The sequence below is a fragment of the Manacus vitellinus genome, unplaced genomic scaffold (assembly GCF_001715985.3).
Source record: "Manacus vitellinus isolate BGI_N305 unplaced genomic scaffold, ASM171598v3 scaffold_5_pilon, whole genome shotgun sequence".
Lineage (NCBI taxonomy): Eukaryota > Metazoa > Chordata > Aves > Passeriformes > Pipridae > Manacus > Manacus vitellinus.
The window spans coordinates 33,439,898-33,459,217 of NW_021940682.1; the positions used below are offsets into that span (position 1 = coordinate 33,439,898).

The 19,320-nt window shown below is 37.5% G+C and overlaps 1 protein-coding gene across 1 annotated transcript in view; it reads right to left on the minus strand.

Annotated features, from left to right (window-relative positions):
• The window catches only part of HMGA2 (high mobility group AT-hook 2), a 103,767-nt gene that overhangs the window by 78,976 nt on the left and 5,471 nt on the right, over window positions 1–19,320 (minus strand). The window contains exon 3 of the mRNA XM_018080855.2: window positions 13,632–13,682. Within this exon, the coding sequence (XP_017936344.1) occupies window positions 13,632–13,682 (51 nt within the window). The remainder of the gene's footprint in view (window positions 1–13,631; window positions 13,683–19,320) is intronic.

The window sequence follows — 19,320 nt, forward strand, 5'->3', positions numbered from 1 at the left end:
GGCACTCACCCTACACTGAAAAACTCCTAATACCACCACATGGGACACAACTGAGCTGACAGCTGGTGAGATCAGATTCAGTCCAAGAACCTAGGAGTGAATATTTCCCACTGTTCCAAGTCTTACTGAGTCTTAGGCTCTTTATTCATTCTTTTTGCCTGTCTTCTACTCTTTACTGTAAGACTCAAAGATTACCTGAAATTTCTCATATTCTCATTTTTGTCTTGGACTAGATGTTTATTTTGTTAGATAGCTCCCAAATAAATCCAGTCAGACTCCTTTTTTAATTAAATAAATGCCCTTTTCAATTTTTCAACTGCCTTATCATGTTCAAATTATTCAAAATGAGAACTTTTTCAAAGTTTTTATCCATGACATTTATGTAGCCCTGAATAAGGAGAGCAGGTAAGCTAAGTATTCAAACATTGACCCAGAGAAGACAAACGGAGAACGGAAGCAGCTATGTTCACCCCTGCTTCTATACTTGTGAGAAGTGTCTGGAATGCTCACACCACAAAAGTGCAAAGAAAGGAAGGAATTCCTCCCCCCCTTTTTTTTTTTTTGTTTTAAGGTCACCAAAAACTTTTCTGATAACTAACAAGCCAACAAAAATCAGGAAGATAAATAAATCACTAGAGTTCTGCCTCCCAGTTATGATTACACTCAACATAATGGCTTTTGGGGATGTGAAGGAAGGTGTGCAGAGCTTTGAAATGCACAGAGCTTGCTCTGGGACATTACTTAATTACTATTCGAAATTTTAATCATGCAAAGAAAACTACAATGATTTATAATTATGCAAAAATATCATGATGACCCTTAACTTCTCCCTTAAATACCTTTCTTAGTGATTTAGCACAACAGAATTAACAACCTCTTTCTTGGAAACCAATGGCTTCTGGTTTGCCTACAGAGGTGCTGAGACCTTCTACTTCCTGAAATAAGCAATGAAAGATATAAAGTAGCTTTCTGCTTGGAGCAAAATTATTATTAAGGATATAATTTTGAAACATTTCAAAGCTCATGTGTGAACTTCAGTTATAACATAATTTCTCTTTGTTGTTCTCTGTGCAGTGGATATTGTCTTTACCTAAGGAATTTGTTCTAGTTGAAACAAAAAGTACAATGTACAAAACCTTCTCCCTCAAGATATACTGCAGATTAAAGGGCAAATTCTTTCCCTTACTCAAAATCATAATCAGTGGCTTTTTGTCAGCATAACTAAAAAAGGGTTTCCAATTTATATATCACCATTTACAAGTCCTTGGAGACAAAAATCCTGACTTCAACCAAGTAAGTTGGAGCCTCGCTATTGGATTCACTTCAATGGAGTGACTCCTTTACATGGACTCACCTTTAAAAGAATTTGTTTCAGTAGTAATACACCATTTATATGTGCCTACCTATGAACACAACTGAGTATATCCTTAATGAAAGTTATACACGTGGAAAAAACAAGATAATTCAGGAATTTCCAAAAACACATCTTTGTGTGTCTTTGAAAAATTTGCTGAAGGTTACAGTACAGAGGTGTCCATATTCCACTTTTCAAACAGTCCACAGAAATGATTAAAAAAAAAAATTTTACTTTTAAGAAGAATTACTGTTTATATGGCATACAAGTTTCCTTTATGAATAAAAAAAGCTTCAATAAAAATCTTCTCTCTGTATCTCTGTACAAGTCTACTCCACCTGTTACTCCTCCAGTGACTGCTCAAAACTTACTGACATTAATAACAAATTTATCATATTCACAGATCGATTCAAATACTATTCTTGTTATGTGAGAGTCACCATTAAGTTTCTGTTGAACATGTATAGATCTTCTTCCTCAAACTACCTTGGTTTTGTGCAAACATGGCTACTTGCACAATTTATAGAGCATGTAATGAAGTAGCAGACACACTAATGTCATGTGTCACCGGCAGACCATTTGTCTGTCTACCTATCTTGATCACACTTACTTGTAAAGCTTGACAAAACAATTGCTTGAATGGTTATTCCTGACCTGAATGGGAAGTTTGCAGAAGTACCTTGAAAACTGCATACACCTCTGACTTCTCTGAATAGCTTATGAATGTTAATGAATGTTAATGAATGAAAGAGCACATACCACATCAGAGAAAGCCTTGTTCCCTCTACATTTTTAATACTGTGATCCAAGTACTGTATATACTTTGTCAATTGTGTGAGTTGTTTTTTTCAAGAACCAAACAGACAATTGTACATGGAAGGAGAGTTCCCAAGCAGATTTCTCAAGGCGTTTAGTATCATTAACAGGAAACAATGCAGCAGGAGCAGCCAGAGCCTGAATGGGTTCTGTGTGAACACTAAGGAAACCCCAAGAACACATTAACACAATGCAACTTTGATAAGATTGTAACAGTGAAACTCACATATGTGTTTGTATTACATCTTGGAAAAGGCTCCAATTGCTCTCTATTAAGATAATTGATATAACAGTCAAAAAGGATTAGGGTAATATATTAGGTAAGGACATGATTTCTGTGGTATACGGGGACTACCAGTCTGTTTTTAAACTCTCAGCAGTTACTCTGAACAGACAGGATGTAAAAACCCTACATTGTGCCAATTCACTGACAGTCTTAGAAGCTGCAAAACAGAGACTGCCACTATTGGCCAATCACTTCAATCAAAACAAACTCATTTCTGCAGACCAGACACCATTCCCTGATACTAATACAGATACACAAGTAGTACATTACAAAAAATATAATTTATCAGTACTATTATTTAAATGATCATAAGTAACACCAAAGTCTAACCCTGCAGTTCCACGGTTCAGCAGCTGTCAGGATTGACAGACTTGAATAAAACAAACTGAAAATATAGAGTTTAAAGAAGTAAAAAGAAAAAGCAGAATAAAGACATACATATTCATTACTAATCTCCTGAAACTGCTATGGAAACAGCAAATATACAGATATATAACTGAATTGCCAATAAACCCCCCAAAATTCTACAGTACTTGCAATAATAACAGAGAGTACAATTTGAACTGGTAGAAGAAAGAATTAAAATCACATGCAAATAGTTTGCAGCAAGCTGTTGCCAACAAAATCCTAGCATCCATGCTATAAAACACACAAATAACGTCTTATGTGTGTGGAGATTTCACTAGCACAAGCTTTGATCCATCTATTCCCCGTCACTGTCTGTCTCTGGACGTTTCTCAGTTGCCTAGTATTTTCTTACTTAACCTTCAAGCCCTCTGCAAACTGAAGTTTAATTAGCTGAACATGCTCAAAAGTATTAGTCTCAGGTAGAAAGCCTTACCTTCTCACTAAAATATAATTGCATTTCAAGTTTCAATTGAAAGCCACCCAAAATCTAGCTCCATCCCCGGAGAAACCTTCAGAGCTACATAAGGCCAGGACAGAGCACAGCACCATTCATAGTGTTCATGTGCATCCTGGCCATAAGCATCTCTGAGCAGGACTGCTCACAGGGGGTATGTCTATTAGTAAACATGATGAAGATTTAAATCCACACCTCCTATACAAGTGTCCTAATCACAAACTCCTGAGTCGTCCTGGATGAGAAGCATTCTCCAGCCCTTCTCTTGAAGCTGAAATGCAATGCAGAGAAGCAGCTCCAAAATAAAAACAAGAAAAAAAGCGGTATCTTTTGAGCACTAGTTAAGGTCAGTTTTCAAATTGAGACAGAAGTGAGTTCCAGGCTATCTTCTCCAGTGTCTGCATTTTAAATCACACAAAAAGCAGCCCTGGAGATGTCATCTCAGATCTTTACATGCACAGGTTTCCTCTTGTTTTCTTCATCTCCCATGTGGTTCCACTACTTTTAACTGCATTGTTGACTAGAAGCCCTGGGTCTAAAGAGCTGTCAACCCAGACCAGCTCATGGCACATCACTTCTCTCGGCACTCAGGTTCAACCCCAGCTGAGTAGCATCTATGGTCTCTCAGTGCTTCACCTATTATCCTATTATACTAAAGATGGACTTACAGTCCTTCCCCACAAAGTGTCCATCCTTATGATAGGGCTAAGCAAATTGGTCCTGAGTAGCATGAGAGGAAGTGACACATTTCTGTTTCCCCATACACAGAGTGGAGGGGTGGATGTGTTAATTCCATGTAAACTCAGTGGACCACCTGGTAGAGAGGAGGAAGCCCATAATCTAAGGGAATGGATCCTTCTCTGTAGTCCTTATAAGGCACCTATGTCAAGTACTGATTGTATAAAAACTAAGTAAGAATGAGTTTTGTCCCACAGATTATATCATGCATCCTCTTCCATGACAGGCTCCTAAAATCCTAGTGAGGCAGGCTGTAACTTGGGTGTAATGGATTTCCCACAGTGTCAGGCTATGAAAGAAAAGGGATGAAATCCAGAGATGTGTGTGTTTGGGAAAAAACCCCACCTTCTCCTCCTGTCAGCACAGGTTGGTCAGTGGCTGCCCTTGTAGGGCAGCAAGATTTCCTTTTTAAAATGAAATCACTGCAGCATCAAAACAACCGAGAAGAAGTCGAAGAAGGAAATCATATCCCACCAACAGCCTCCAGTAACAGCAAGGCTGATTAACATCTTCTTGCAACCAGAACCATTCTGAACAGTGAGCAGTAAAAGAATGCAAAACAAACAGTGATATCAGCATTATCAGCCTCTACTCCACAATTACTTACTTCCCAACATAGGCTTTATCATTCAGCCTGTCATCTTCCCAGGCTGTCCTGGTTTCAGTTGCAGGGTTCCCCCAAGACTGAAAATATCTGGATTCTCTTGGATCTGAAAAGATCTTGTCACTACTGCAGCTTTAAACCATTAAACTGCATATCCCAATCTGACTATTTAAGCAATGCAGCTTATGAAGTCACAATTTTCAAATATTAGGGTCTTGTCCCTCTATTTTATTTTGGTTTTCTTTTGCAGTCTGATGAATATCTCACATAGGCCTTGGGACAGAAGAACAGGTATACTTGTAAATGCTATTGTAAACTATGCTTCATTTGTATTTTAAACTGGAACTAGCAGAAAAGAAATTCAAAACACCACAGCCAAAAAAAAGGTTTTTTTCCTCACTCAATGTTGTGTGCTATAGAATTAGAAGACAACTCCTGGTGAGGATATTTTGCAGCTATTTACTGAACGAAGCCCACTTTCTTGCTGAGAATCTAGCTTCATACCTAAAATGTAATACTGAACTGTAATTTGAAGTGAGGCTTAGTCCTAGGATTAAGGAAGAAGAAATAACAATACTTGCACTTAAAGCATATAATTACTTTCATTCAAACACCTGAAAGTACTCTCTAAATATTAATTATCACAGTACTAGCCTCCCCCCAACCCTTCTAAGAGAGGATCAACTGTGCATTCCTCTGGTTTCCACATCACCTGTTTCGGTCTGTAAAGAATGCAGAATGAAGCCAAAAGTATTACCCCTCTAATTATTATGGTAACTCTTAATCGATGGGAGTAAATTCACTCACACAGGGACAAAAATGTGATATTTTCCTGTAAGCTACTGCACTACAGGGGCCTGCAGTATAACGCAGAATTAAAGTAAATTGTATTAAATAAGATGCACAATTCATCAGAAATTATAAGGAAACCTAGTAGTCTTGACTCTGAATCTTCTGTCCTGTATTACATGTTAAATCATAGGTTTTCATTCCCTCTGCAGCACTACATTTTAAGAGCACAGGGAACAGAAATACCATCTCTGGATGAGGTGACTTGGAATGGCCCTGTCCCGCAACTATAGCTCAGGTAAGCTAATGCTGAATAGAAAAGTAACCATATTTAAAATATTCAAGGAACCAAGCACCTTGGTTTTGTGACTACGTTTATAATTTAATTGATTGGTATTGGACTTCTGTGTAATCAAGGTACAAAGAAGAGAGAATACCATCAATATGCATCAAATACCTTTCAGTCTTATATTTGGGATTGGTTCAAAACCCTCATGGTCCTAAATCTCTTCACTCTTATCCTGTACACAGAATCATACAATCACAGAATTGTTTAGGTTGGAAAAGACCTCTAAGATCATCGAGTCCAACCATTAATCCAGCACTGCCAAGTCAACCACTAAACCATGTCCTTAAAGCATCACATCTACACATCTTTCAAATATCTCCAGGAAGGATATTAAATAGCTTACTCCTACCCCTCACTGCCCACCAGCTGGACTTATGCTAGAGATACCAAAATACTCACACCTGAGTTTACAGAAACAGGTAAAAAAAGCATATATGGGTTTACGATACAGGATTGAAAAGTGTGTTTCCCTCCCTCCCTCATCCAACCTGTTCTCAAGCAAGCTTTACAGGAGGAGGATGGCCTTGAGCTGAAGGCATAGGGCAGGCTGCCAGGAAATCTGAGTTCTATTCCTGGCTCTCCCAGAGATTTCCTTGGGCAAAGCAATTAACCTTGTGGAGTACACTTTCAATGGAGGTGGGGCCCAGCTTCTCTTTTTGCATTCATAGCATTTTCAATGGTGCAAATGGAATTGTAGGAGCAAGAATGAGTGCCTGTACTTTTCATAACCTGGTATGTTTTCTCTGTCAGGTATTCAGATGCACAATTGCCAATAACTACTAGTGAAAAAAACCCTAAGAATTCAAAAATCACAGGTGCAAAAAAGCTTCCTGATGTTGCTGTGAACAGCCTCAGTGCTCAGTTTCCTCCTATGTAAAATGGGCAATGAGGCTTATAAAGTCAAAGTACATAGCCAAACAGAAAACTAATTTTTAGAGTCCTTGAACATCTGTTATCTGAGATCATAAAAAGGAAATAGCTCAGAATTTCAGTTTGCCTTTTACTAGAGATGCTAGTGAAATGCTTTCTGCATTTTTTGCCTGCTAAAATTTCCTCTCTGGACCTCAAATAGAATAAAATATTTTCCTTTAAGGAGTCTGAAATGTCAACTGAAGTAAAAATATTTTTTAGTTAAACTGGTATCTTTTAATATACGTTAACCGAAGTGGAACTGAACTAGAGAATGAGTGAAATATCCTTTTGGTAGTATAAATGCGTTTTAGAAAAGAAATATCATGGCTAAATTTTCTGTTGTAGTCTCCTTCAAATAAATGGTGCCACATCTATTTATACCAACAAGGAACAGGACTCTGAAATTCCAAGGAAGGACACTATTTCTTTAGACAAGCTTCTAAAGAAATGAAGACACATACCTCTCTGAACACTGGTGAGACAGAACATATTTTTAGTGACCTTTTTAATGCATTTGGTGCAAGCATGTAAGATTTTTTTTTCCTTTCCTAGAATGGTGAATAGAAAAAAAACCACAAAAGCAAACAAAAAATGGCAAAAAAAAAGGAGCATCTGTTAGTCATAGGAGAAAAGTTCAACAACCAATGCTTTTGTCAAAATTTTCAGGTTCTGAGAGATGATTTCTTTTACAGATCATCTCAACTGGAAAGTAAATTTATAGGTATAAAGCTTTTAAGGCTTTCAATTCATGTCCTTCATCCACTTCTTAAGTTTAGGAATTTTAAAGGAGAGAGGTCAATAGTCTGTTTTTCATAATTATAAAAGCCCCTTCAGGCTCTTTAGACAACTGAAACAACAAACCCTCTCAGGTGATTTTCTTGCCCACACAGATGTAAAACATGTTCAAGAAAGAAGGTATTTTATATTACCAAGTTACAAAATAGCATCTATGATCTTCACAAAGGAGCTAAGACAGTTTAGAAGATTAAATTAACAGCGACATATGCAAATTTTTGTGACATGCTTCACACGAAGCAGTAACACCTCTTATATTGTGGTCAAAATTTGTAAAGACTCAAAGTAACTCAAAGTGACGTTATTCTTCCCCGTACAAGAAACCGAACTTTTATTTGTACTATCTTCTATAATTACAATTATTATTTCTGTAATTACATAAATAGTAACTTTTTCATTCATCATCCAATACATGTGACTTCAGTTTTACCTCAATCATGGTTTGCTCCAAATTGACCAGGTAGTAACTAATTTAAACAAAAACGTGTTCTCATAACAACAGAATCTCTATCCTAGCTTAGGGATGCACGGCTAAGCACCACATCAAAGGGGGGGGAATCTCTCTAGATAGGTTTTGCTATCTAGAAGTCATATATGTGCCATTTCATTTTCTAGGTTGTCTTCCATAATGTCAAAAGATTGCTATCTCCAGATGAGAATTCACTACAACTATAACAAAGCCGTCTTTAGGGCAGGATGAACTATCATCTCAGAACATCCTTCTCCCTCTCTACCACCTAGTGAAGAAGCCTGCATGACTTTAAGCACCTCCTAGACCATGACTTCATATAAGACAAAAATGACTGCACTGCATGAGAAATAAGAAAAATTAGTTAAATGGCTTCACATCACAGAGTATGTCACTACCAGACAAAAACTTGACTTAGAAAGTTGACTTTGGTATGCAAAGGTTCAACATGGTCAAGAAATATCATCAAAACATTGATCAATTCTCTGAGGCAACAGGCTTCTCTTGATACATATTTCTTCAAAATTCAGAAATTTTCAAAATCTTACAAGTTAATGAGTATTAGAAGTCCTTGCCCTGCCACAGGCCTTTTGGAACTGCTGGCATAGAAACATCTTGCCAATTCCATGTTTAAAGTTTGATATCTCATCTATGTCAAAATTACACTGGGAAATAACCTGAAGAAAAATTTATTATAAAAAAGCATTTTTGTAATGATTTTTTAAATGTGGTTTGGCACTGCTTAAACTGACTTTCTGTATAAAGCGAAATTCTGCCCTCATTGAAAAAGAAAGCTTCAAAAATTACTATAATCATAGAATGGTTTGGGTTGGAAGAGACCTGTAAGATCATCTAGTTCCAACACCCCTGCCATGGTCACGGACACCCTTGACCAGAGTAGGTTGCTCAGAGCCCCATCCAGCTTGGCCTTGAACACTCTCAGGGATGGGGCATCCACAGCTTCTCTGAGCAACCTGTTCCAGTGTCTCACAACCCCCACAGTAAAGAATTTCTTCCTAATACCTAACATAAACCCACCCTCTTCCAGTTGAAAGGCATTCCCCTTTGACCTATTGCTACAGGCCCTTGTAAAAAGTCTATCTCCAGCTCTTTTGTAGCCCCCTTTAGGTACTGAAGGCTGCTCTAAGGTCTGCTCAAAGGCTTCTCTTCTCTAGGCTCTCAGCTGGTCTAGATGATTGTGACTGGATCAGATAAGGCCTCTGCTTAAGAAAATTAAGTTAATTTCGGATTATATTTTATCTTCTACCAACCTGAAATGTGCTATATATACTATCTACCAGAAAATAAAATTACTGAAAGAGAGAGAAATTTTCTGATCAAGTCACAGTTGTTACTTAGGCATCAGTGATGAGATGCACAAGCGGATACTTCACACACATCCTGCATATCACTGGTCAAGAAAGTCACTATCTTCTGCTGTCACAATCATGCAGATCCTATATCTTCATCTATCCATCCTTTAAAACAGCTACATGGCATGGCATCAGCCATCTCTCCTCCTCACCCACATCCTGCTCAAGGCTATAAAAACTCTGAACTGTTCCTTGGAGGGTTGGAGCAATTGTGCTATGCCACGCAGAGAGCCTGTGGCTCAGTTTAAACAATGTGGAAATGCCCAAAAATTCTACCTAAAGACATAACACCAACACTACAAATTAAAAACAAATACTCTTTTAAGCATCAACTTCAGAACTAGGTTTCAGGTTTCTCCATTAAACTGATGCCTGAGAGCACTAGAAGCCTATGAGATTTCCAGAGCTTTTAGATGTAGTTCTTTGGAACAAACAGCAAAGTAATTGATTACTTAGTCTCCCAATCTACTCATAAACCTTCAGCCCCTCGCTTTCAGTGAAATTACAGGCATACACAAATTAAATAAATAAAATAAAAAAACTCTGATGGCACTTTACAAAGGGCTATGTGAAGCCATGAGCAAAACCTTTGCTGATTTCACAAGCAGCAGCATCAGACCTCAGTGGCAAACACCTGGCAGTGATGAAGTCAATGACAAACCCTTCACTGACTTTTGGGAATGTGAATCTCCATGGCTATGAATTTGACTTTATGCCTGTGCTACATAAAATAATTCTGCTAATAAAAACCAGATTGCTTCATAGCCTCTTTCAACCATCAAAGGCTATAGTCCACAATATGGACCACAGGAGATAAAAAGGCTGGTGCTGAGGACCTAAGTTCCACACTGTGCACCTTTCTAGAGGTTTTTATTTCACTCTAGCCTAGTTCTATGGGTTGAATGGCTACCAGACTGCACTTCTGCAGCACATCCTCCAATTTTCTTTCATTTGAAAGTAGTCCAGCCAACAAGCTCTGGGACTGCTACACAATGCATACAGTAAGTGGGGAAAATTAGGAGATGCATTTCCAAAGCACACTCATGACTTGACCTTACACACTAATGCAGATACATCCAAAGAGCCCAGAATATATTAGTGCAATAAAACGTCTAAAATTAAGGAGTACCAAGGTCCCCATGAAGAGGGTTAATAGGTAATAGGACTCACAGCCTTCAGTGCATTTCACGTGTGCAGCAACCTACAGTGAAGATCAGTTTTAAAGCAGCAGGCACTGTGTTTCTTCCAAATATGTTCATTTCCCACCTACTTGACCTTGTTACCTTCAGGACTTTTATTCAATTAGCTCTCCACATTTAGAAGGCTTTTCTATGTAGCTAAATATTTTATTTTCAGAAGATTTTGTTGATCTTTACTATCTTTTCTATTGTCTTCTTTCCTTTGACAACTTTGCAAAGTACACATTATTGCATTAAAAAGATCATCTGATGTCTCATATGCTTGCGATAAATTGGGATCCTTGCCCTCTTCACTTGGGCTCTCCCTCCCCCTTCTCAGTTTTATACTAGTCAAAAAAGATTCACTTCTCTTCTAAAAAATAATACATAAATAAATATACTGTGAGTCACAAACATTAAATACTTAATTTGAACCAGCAGAAAGACCAGCTACCGGAATTCTACAGTGGTCTGTTAGCTCATATGTCTCCGCATGTGCATATTGAAGGAAATAGCAGAAATAATACTTTACAATTTGATGAACAACATATGACACAGAACCTCTAGACTCTCAAAAAAAGGGTTACAAACTTAGGAAAATACCTGTCATGTAGAATTCTGCCCTCTCCAATAAAAAAAAAAACAACAATCCACCTACATACTCCGTACTTTCGCTAATACTGAACTGTCAGCATTAAGGCTTGATACGCAAATAAACTGGATTAAGAAAAATATAATCATTAATTCAACTGAAGTATGGGTGATAAAAAGTGACATTTTCAGAGTACATGTCGGATGTCTAAACAGAAAGGATGATTCTGTACCATCTGCTTTCGGGCAGAATCCTCCTTTGATTTCAAATATAAACTTTGCTTATAGCTGGCACCACAGTGGCTTATAATAATTTAACCACATTTCTCTTTGGAGGAAAATATAACATCACTCTCCATTTTGTCATGCACAGAGAAGGAACCCATGAACTTAATTTATACTGGAAAGAGAGAAGAAAGAGAGGAGGGAAAAGGCATATTTGATTTATCATGGTCTGTAGAATTATCTCAATGCAAGCTGCAGATAGGAGTATTATCTCCGAAAATCACAAGAAGCAATCATATAGTTGGAATAAGAAAATAAAAAGACTATACTTTCAACAGGCACAACAGCAAAGTAATACCGAGTTTTAAAATACGCATTAGTTTCAAAAAAATGAACAAAACTGTTGTAAGTATTGGTCTCACAGTAAAGTAATGCATATATCTACTAGATAACTAGTAATTCCCATTTCTGCAAATCAGATTCCTCACCTGACAAACAGCCCATTCCATACTGAATGCCCATTCTTTCTTCCCCATGAAGATACAAACATAAAAGGGAAACATTCTAGCCTACAAGATGCTACAAGCGCTATATTTAGCCCTTTTCACTGAAAACTCAGTTTCTGACTATGAGTGCTTGGAAGAGAAAAATCTTTTTAACACTTTAGACTGCTGCCTTTTCCCTCTTCCCCAAACCATTTAACCATTCCTATTCACCTGTCACACATTCCTAATCCAGTGGGGATGGCCTGCCTGTTATAAATTATTTACTCTTATAGACTAGAGTCTGTTTTCCCTGAGATTGCACCCAGGGTGAAGATCAAGCAAGCAACACTCAGCATCCACATGTGCAAGGTTTGAGCCAGATGGGAGGAAGCAGACAGGAACTGATCCATGTTTTACTGTACTTGGCATTTGCCTTCTGCAAGTTGCTTACAAGCGGATCACCAGCACAGGTATGTTTCGATACACCATCATTTTTTCTAATGCCAGTGAGCTTCTTCATATACCTGAAAACTGCCTGACTTGAAAACTACAGGTATAAGCAACTCATCTAGTATGCAGTGGTCTGTTTTCTCCAAAGAAATATCCTGGGGTACTTTATCACTGGACAACACTAGGTCTTTAAGTGACTGTTAAATCTAACTTTCCTGTGTTCAGCTGCTGATACTACTGAGTACCTCAGCTGTAGTTTTCAGTACCTTCTGGTGTTGTTTGAGCTCTTCCAAGCATATACTTTTACAGCTCTGTAAAAGCTATGCAAAAGAACTGAACAAAATGTGGGGAAAATGACAGGACTGCAGAGAGGAAAGAGAATGCAGAGTGAAATAAGGGATTAAAATTGAAAGGATGGGGGTGGATTTGAAAAAGAAGTTTAAAGAAGAATGTTGACCAGCTAAAGGGAAAGGGAACTGGAAAAGGGAAATCAGAAATGTTAATGTGTGATGGAGCACACAGCCACACCTTCGTATCTTCTAATATCCAATCATGTTTTCCAAGTGACATCCCAATCACTTTTCTTATGAAAACTCATGCATAAGTAAAAGACATGGAGATGAGAGCTGCACTAAGCAGACTCTCGTTAGCTGTAAACATCAGTGAAAACACAGAATTTCAAGTATCCAAGACTGAAATATTTACACGGTCAAAGAATAAAAACACATGTGTCTGATAGACACATCTACAGACTAAATGGGGCCAGGGCAAGTGGAAACTTTTAATGAAATGTATTACCAGTCACTACAAATATATGAGGCATGAAAACAACTCTGAATGGAAAAAATAAATTCTAAGTGCAAGTATCCTGTTGTTCATCTGTAGTCTTTCTTGCTGGATTTAAGGAAAATATGCATGTTTCCAGGCAAGGTAGGACAAAGATATTTTGGGTTTAAACATTATCTTGTGCACACTACATCTGAATCTTATCACCTTCTGATGTGTGATAGTGCTCCTTTAACCTTTGTTACTCAATTACTGAACAAGTTATCTCATTGTTATTCTCTTTTGAAGGAAGAGTTGTGCCTCTTTTCATGCTGATAAGAGACACATAAACATTCACTCCCAGCAAACATTTAATTGTAAAGTATCTTGAGCAAACTACTAGAGTCTAAAGGTAGGAAGTTGTGGTTAACTTCTCTGCTATCTTAACCCTTTAGTCAATCCACCAGAACAGACACAGAAGATGGATGTTCTTTTTTTACAAATGAAACAGAAATTATTGTTCTCTAAAAGAATGGACTTAATAACATGGTTTATAATACAGCAAATAAATCTGGAAGTTAAATACTTACCCATTTTCTGGGTCGGCCTCTGGGTCGCTTTTCACCAGCGGCTTCTGCTCCCTGTAAAGGGAAAAGAAACACAGCATATTTTATACCTCAGCATTACTTAACAGCCTCAGTAACTAGGAATTCCTTTCCTGTAACATTAGCTACAATTATATCTCTTGGGTGGCACTAGGCCTCCTGCCTAATCTATGTGTTTTCTGGTAGAATTCGATTATGTCAGTTTTACTGACATTTCTTAGCCAGTGTGGCCAGGTGATGCCTCACCAGCGCCCAAGGGTGCCCCCAGCCCTAATCCACATCGTGTGGAAGGGCATGGAGGAGTGTGGCCACACACACACACAGCTGCTCAGTGCCCACAGTAGAGCCTGGTGTGCCTGAGCCTAGGCCAGCCATGGAACGTGCAGGCTGAGGATGGGGACACAGGGCAGCCTGGAAACCTGAGAAACCCCAGAAGCATCAAATCTAGTCTTTCACAGGCTATCAAAAAGTACTTGAAGTTACTAAATTAAAAATACTGCCTGTTTCAAGCCTGGTCAAAGCAGTTTATAGCAGCTATAATTCCTTTTTTAGACTCATTATGTTCAGGCATGAAATGGATTAGACAAAATATCACCATGAATATGTCTGTGTTCATAGTGGGAAATAACTTCTCTACTTTTCACTTGAAGTTTTCCAGGTAAAAGCACATCCTTAAGCTGTAAGTGAAGCTTTTACTGTCCAAAACACACCCTTCCTTTCCAGGTTTAAGGAAACGGCATGGAAGGGTCCCTAAAAGTGACAGCTGTATTTATGGAAGCCCTGTGTTTGTTCCTAGAGCTCAGCGTAAAGAAGAAGTCCTCTTACAGACTCTTCCATTAATTTACATTGTGACATTGCGAATAGTACTACAACTAATACTAGTACTTATGCACTACACTAAAATACATACAGAGTTTAAAATGAAAAATTCAGGTTATTTTCTCTACATAAGCTATGCCCATCCATACACTCCATCAGGTAAATAATCCTGTTCCACTGAGGGTGATGAGGATTTGCCACTACCTTTAGTCAGGGCAGAATTTGCCACATAAGAAGTCCCCAAGAATGAAGACTTCTAGTACACGTGAATTGCTTTTCTTTTCCCCCCAGTTAACTGTATGTGTATTTGATTTGCCCTTAGAAATCAACTGTGCCATTAAATAAATCACTTGCTGGTCAATCTCTGTAACATATACTGTAACCTAATGCTGTGTAAATTGGATCTCTCTAAAAGAGAACCTGAGCTGAGGAACTAGTGGAGGAATCTCTACAAAAAAACTGCCCTGTGAGTTAAACACAATTACTTTGAAATAAATACCTTGCCAATAAGAAAGCTGTGAAAAATAAAATTCACACTCCTAAAGGGCAAAATTATCACTCAGACTTGTTAAAAGAGTAAACTTGAGCTTTAATCGTTTATACCAGTGTTACATGTAAGGTGAAACCCTCTTATGAGAATACTTGTTAAAGTGCATTTACTATATCCTGTAGCTGTCTATTTCAGAGTTTTGTTTCCTGTAAGTGTTCATTTCTTTATACCTTGTAACATGATGGATGCAAAAAAAAAAGATGTGATTTAGTTTTGATAAGCTTTAGCCCCCTGCATCTATGTTTACTTCATGAAACACTGGACATAAACTTTAAAAGAAAATATTGGTTAAAATTGTTCTTAACAAATCAACACCTGACGTGATCAAAGCACTAATGCCATTTACTTTCTTCTGTGTATTACCACATCTGAAGGAAAGATCCTTTTCCAAAACTCTATTAAAACCAAATTATTAAAAAATAATTAACTTTTTGGAAACAAAAACAACTTTGTCTCACAATTGAAGTTCCTACAAACCTGACACAAATTGTAACTTCAACTACAGCACACAATCTAGTTATCTAGTCTCTAGAAAAAGAACATGAGAGATTTCTCTGAAAAACTAATCTTTGCTTCCTGCCATAAACTGTTACACAGTGTTGCCACTTGCCATGAGCAGTGCTGCGCTTTACCACTGAGGAAGGTCCATGTCAGAACTGGCTAGTGTTCCTCCTGGCTAGTTTGGATATCAGTTCGTCAAGTGCTTGGGGACCTTTCAATTGAAAGGCACTAAATTCCTGCTGTATATCACTTCTACCTCATGTTAGAAGAAAAATATTTCCATAGTTTTTATCAAAATTAAATCTTTCCCAGAGGTGAGCTGAGCAAACAGTCGTCAGGCATGCCAGAGATGATGTTTTGGTACAGAGTGATTCTGTAAGCAAAAAGCAAGGTGTTTTTTTTTCTGCAGACTAAACTGAAGAAAATGAATGACAAGAACCTCCAAAGTGGATGTTTGTATCCCCTTTCCAAGAAAAGAGAAAGACAAAACACTTCTGGAACAACCAAAAGGAGTAGTGCCAGTACAGTGGTAATGATAAAGTCATGAAGTTTAGGAAAATATTCTAACTTTTTCCCTCCAGATTGTTTTTTAGTTCGCATTTTCTCCAACAGTACAAGACTATCTTTTAATTTAAGCACTTGAAGAAATGTTTTACTGCAAATCAGATCAATAATACAATGTTTCCCCATATAATTTTCAATTAAGAGAAGGAACACATAAGTGCCAAAACACTGCCATTCCTTTGCACAGGTATTTACATCATTAGAAACACACCAGTCTGTTGGCTCTTTGCTTTAATTAAGTGTTGCCTCTGAAGCTAGGGGCAAACCCAGAGAGAGTGCCAGGCCACTCAAAGGTGGTGTTTAGTCAGGGTTTTCTTAACATTTGGTGCTACACTATGAGGCATGACCTTGCTCCATACAACTAAGACGTGAAATCACCAAACTTAAAGAAAGGTTGGGTATGTTATCAAACACAAAACATATTCCATGAAAAAATATGAAATTTCTTATAAACAATAATATGAATACAACAATTTTGGTATGTCACATTTTAGGAACAGAATTAAATTTATTCTTTATATCCACTTTTAAGAGCATGATCCATATGGGAAATGTTTTTTATTTGTCCCAGGTGAGAAAGATTACCATTCCAGTTACTGCTGTCTGGAAGCGAGCTAACAGTTCCCAGGCAGATTTGCATCCACCTAAGCCCTGTACCACAGGTCTATCAAACCCTGATTACAAATAGCTCCAGTCAACCCTCGGACTTGACTGCCCATCATCTCTGCCTCCCTGTTGCAAAAATGTGCTGTGCCCAGGCAGAAACTGAGGCTGTACTACTGAAAGCAATTAACAAGACAAGACAAGTATAAATAATTGAATGGCTATAAAGCGCTCTTTTGGGCATCTATCCATTGTCAAGGAAGACCTCAAGTGCAACAGAATCCAAATCTGAAGAACTCTATCCACTTTGCAAACTGATCTGCTGGGATCTCAAACAAAATGTGTCAGAGCTGTAAGTCAGGTGAAATAAGCGAGAGTTTGGGAGGAAGATCACCGTTAAACCGTGTCAAAAGACTCGCACAGAAACATGTCCCTCTCGAAAAAAACCCAGTCATTTGGTAAAAAAAAATAGTCTTAAAAAAACCTTAGGTATTGGCTAAACGCAAAAATATCACACTTTCCATGTTCTGTTTTATCCACTTTAAGCAAGAGTCTTTTGCTTTCACCATCTTGCTCAGAATACCCGATTTTGATATCTCTTCTTTTTTCAGTGCAATAACCATGCTACAATCACTTGATAAATCTGATCGTGTTTTCCCTCTAAACCTGTAATGATTAGTTTGGTGAAAATGAATGAAGCACAGAGAAGCCAACTAGATTTTTGTGAATGAATTTAGGGCACAGTTCTGGTCACATGCACTTCTCTGGTTTGGTGGTTTTCTGTTTGTAGTTTTTTTGTTTTCTTTTTTTACCTTTGGACTGCTTAACCCAGGGACATGCACTTCTACATACCAAACTCTAGCCATGTTATGTAGAGACTAATGTAGAGACAGTAGCAAGTGTAGTCACACACAGGATCACAAGTTCTCATTTTCAGAAGGTGATCTATCAAACTCTGTAGGTATTTTCAGTGAATCTCAATACATTACTAACTACAACAAAACTCAATATATTTTAACTTAAGGTAAATTTTACGAAAGAGCTCTTACCATTAGATATTCCTGGGATATCCCTTGACAATTTCTTGAAAGACAAAAACATGGTATCTATCGCTTCTTTTTTAACCTCACAAATGTGTTTCCTGTTTCCAAGTAGGAGAGTATTTATGCCTATACAGTATTTTTGCCAAGCCAAACTACACTAGCTAAAGAAAGAAAAGCCCTTGAAAGGGAAATGTGATGGGCTGGGAACCCAGCTCAGTATAATACATAAAACTCAAATACAGAACACCCAGGAAATTAAAAAGGAAGATCCACACTAGCATCTTCCTGGAAAACTAGTTGTGTTTTAGGGGAAAAAAAAAACCACTTCACGTTTTGCTATTTTTTTACAAATATTTTAAATTAATAACAGAATAACTTCTTTAAAGACGTAGACTGCAGTAACAACCCAATTGTGGGGACTCAAGTGCAAGGTGATCAGGAATCTTTTTGTATCTATCTCTTCTCATCTGCTAACACATTCTGTTCCTTCTGTTTGTGAAAATTAAACAACTGAGAAATGGTTTGGTCTTCCATAAAACGCAGCTTACCTTCTGTGTCCAATTTATAACAAGTTAGGCATGTGTGATATGCAATTCTTAAAAAAAAAAAAAAGGCATATTACCTAAAATTAGAGTAATTGCCACATTATTAGCTGTTCAGTTAGTTTTGCAACATTCTGTATGCATTGTCAAGTTTCACACTGCTAATTTCCTACCAAGCACTTTATTTTCAGATGCCCTAAGGCCAGTTTACTAAGACCAAACATAAGCTCTGAAAGCTTAAAAAAAAAACAAAAACAAAAAACCCCAGAAAAATCCTGTCTACCAAGAAATTTTAAATACACAACATTACCACGATTTCAGGGTAAATTGTCCATCAACTGATTTAAGGGTATTTCCTTTCTGAAGTATAGCAAAACAAAGCCCCAGTTCTGGAGTATTTTTAACTCACTGCCAATGTGCAATACATTTTTAATTGTGATGTGTAATGCTTTGCAAGAGAACACCCAATCAATTAATCATGAGTGCGCCTTCTTATGGCTGCTCGGTGGGTTCTCCTGGTCAACGTTTATCTAACATGTTGTGAACACTCTAAAGCATTTCAATGAGCTCCCTTTGAAACACACACTATTCTTTAGAAATTCCAGCAAATTCCAGTTGGGTGTAGAGTACACCCAGGTTCAAATGTAGAGGGGCTTAAGCTAAGATAGACAGCCCTCCTTCTCAGAGCTGAGACAGGCTGGAGAAAATCTTAATAAATTTGTGTATGCATATGTATATGTAAATATGTTTAGCACAAAATCAAACATATAGCTCACTCTTTTTAGAGGTGATACCCTCACCACCAAATGAAGCTTTTTTACAGTGCCAAAACATTCCCATGCATATTACTGTTAAAAAAACTATTGGAATTAATATTACATTAAAAGATACTTTGAGATGCCTGGTGAGAAGCCAAACCATTTTAGAGAGGGTCAATTATCAATTTGGAAAAAGAGTTAAAATATTTATTTGAAATGGGATCCCAGTCGCTTTCTTCTAGTAAGGCTTTATAAGTGTTTTATGTTTTAGAGGATTTATCAAACATTTATATA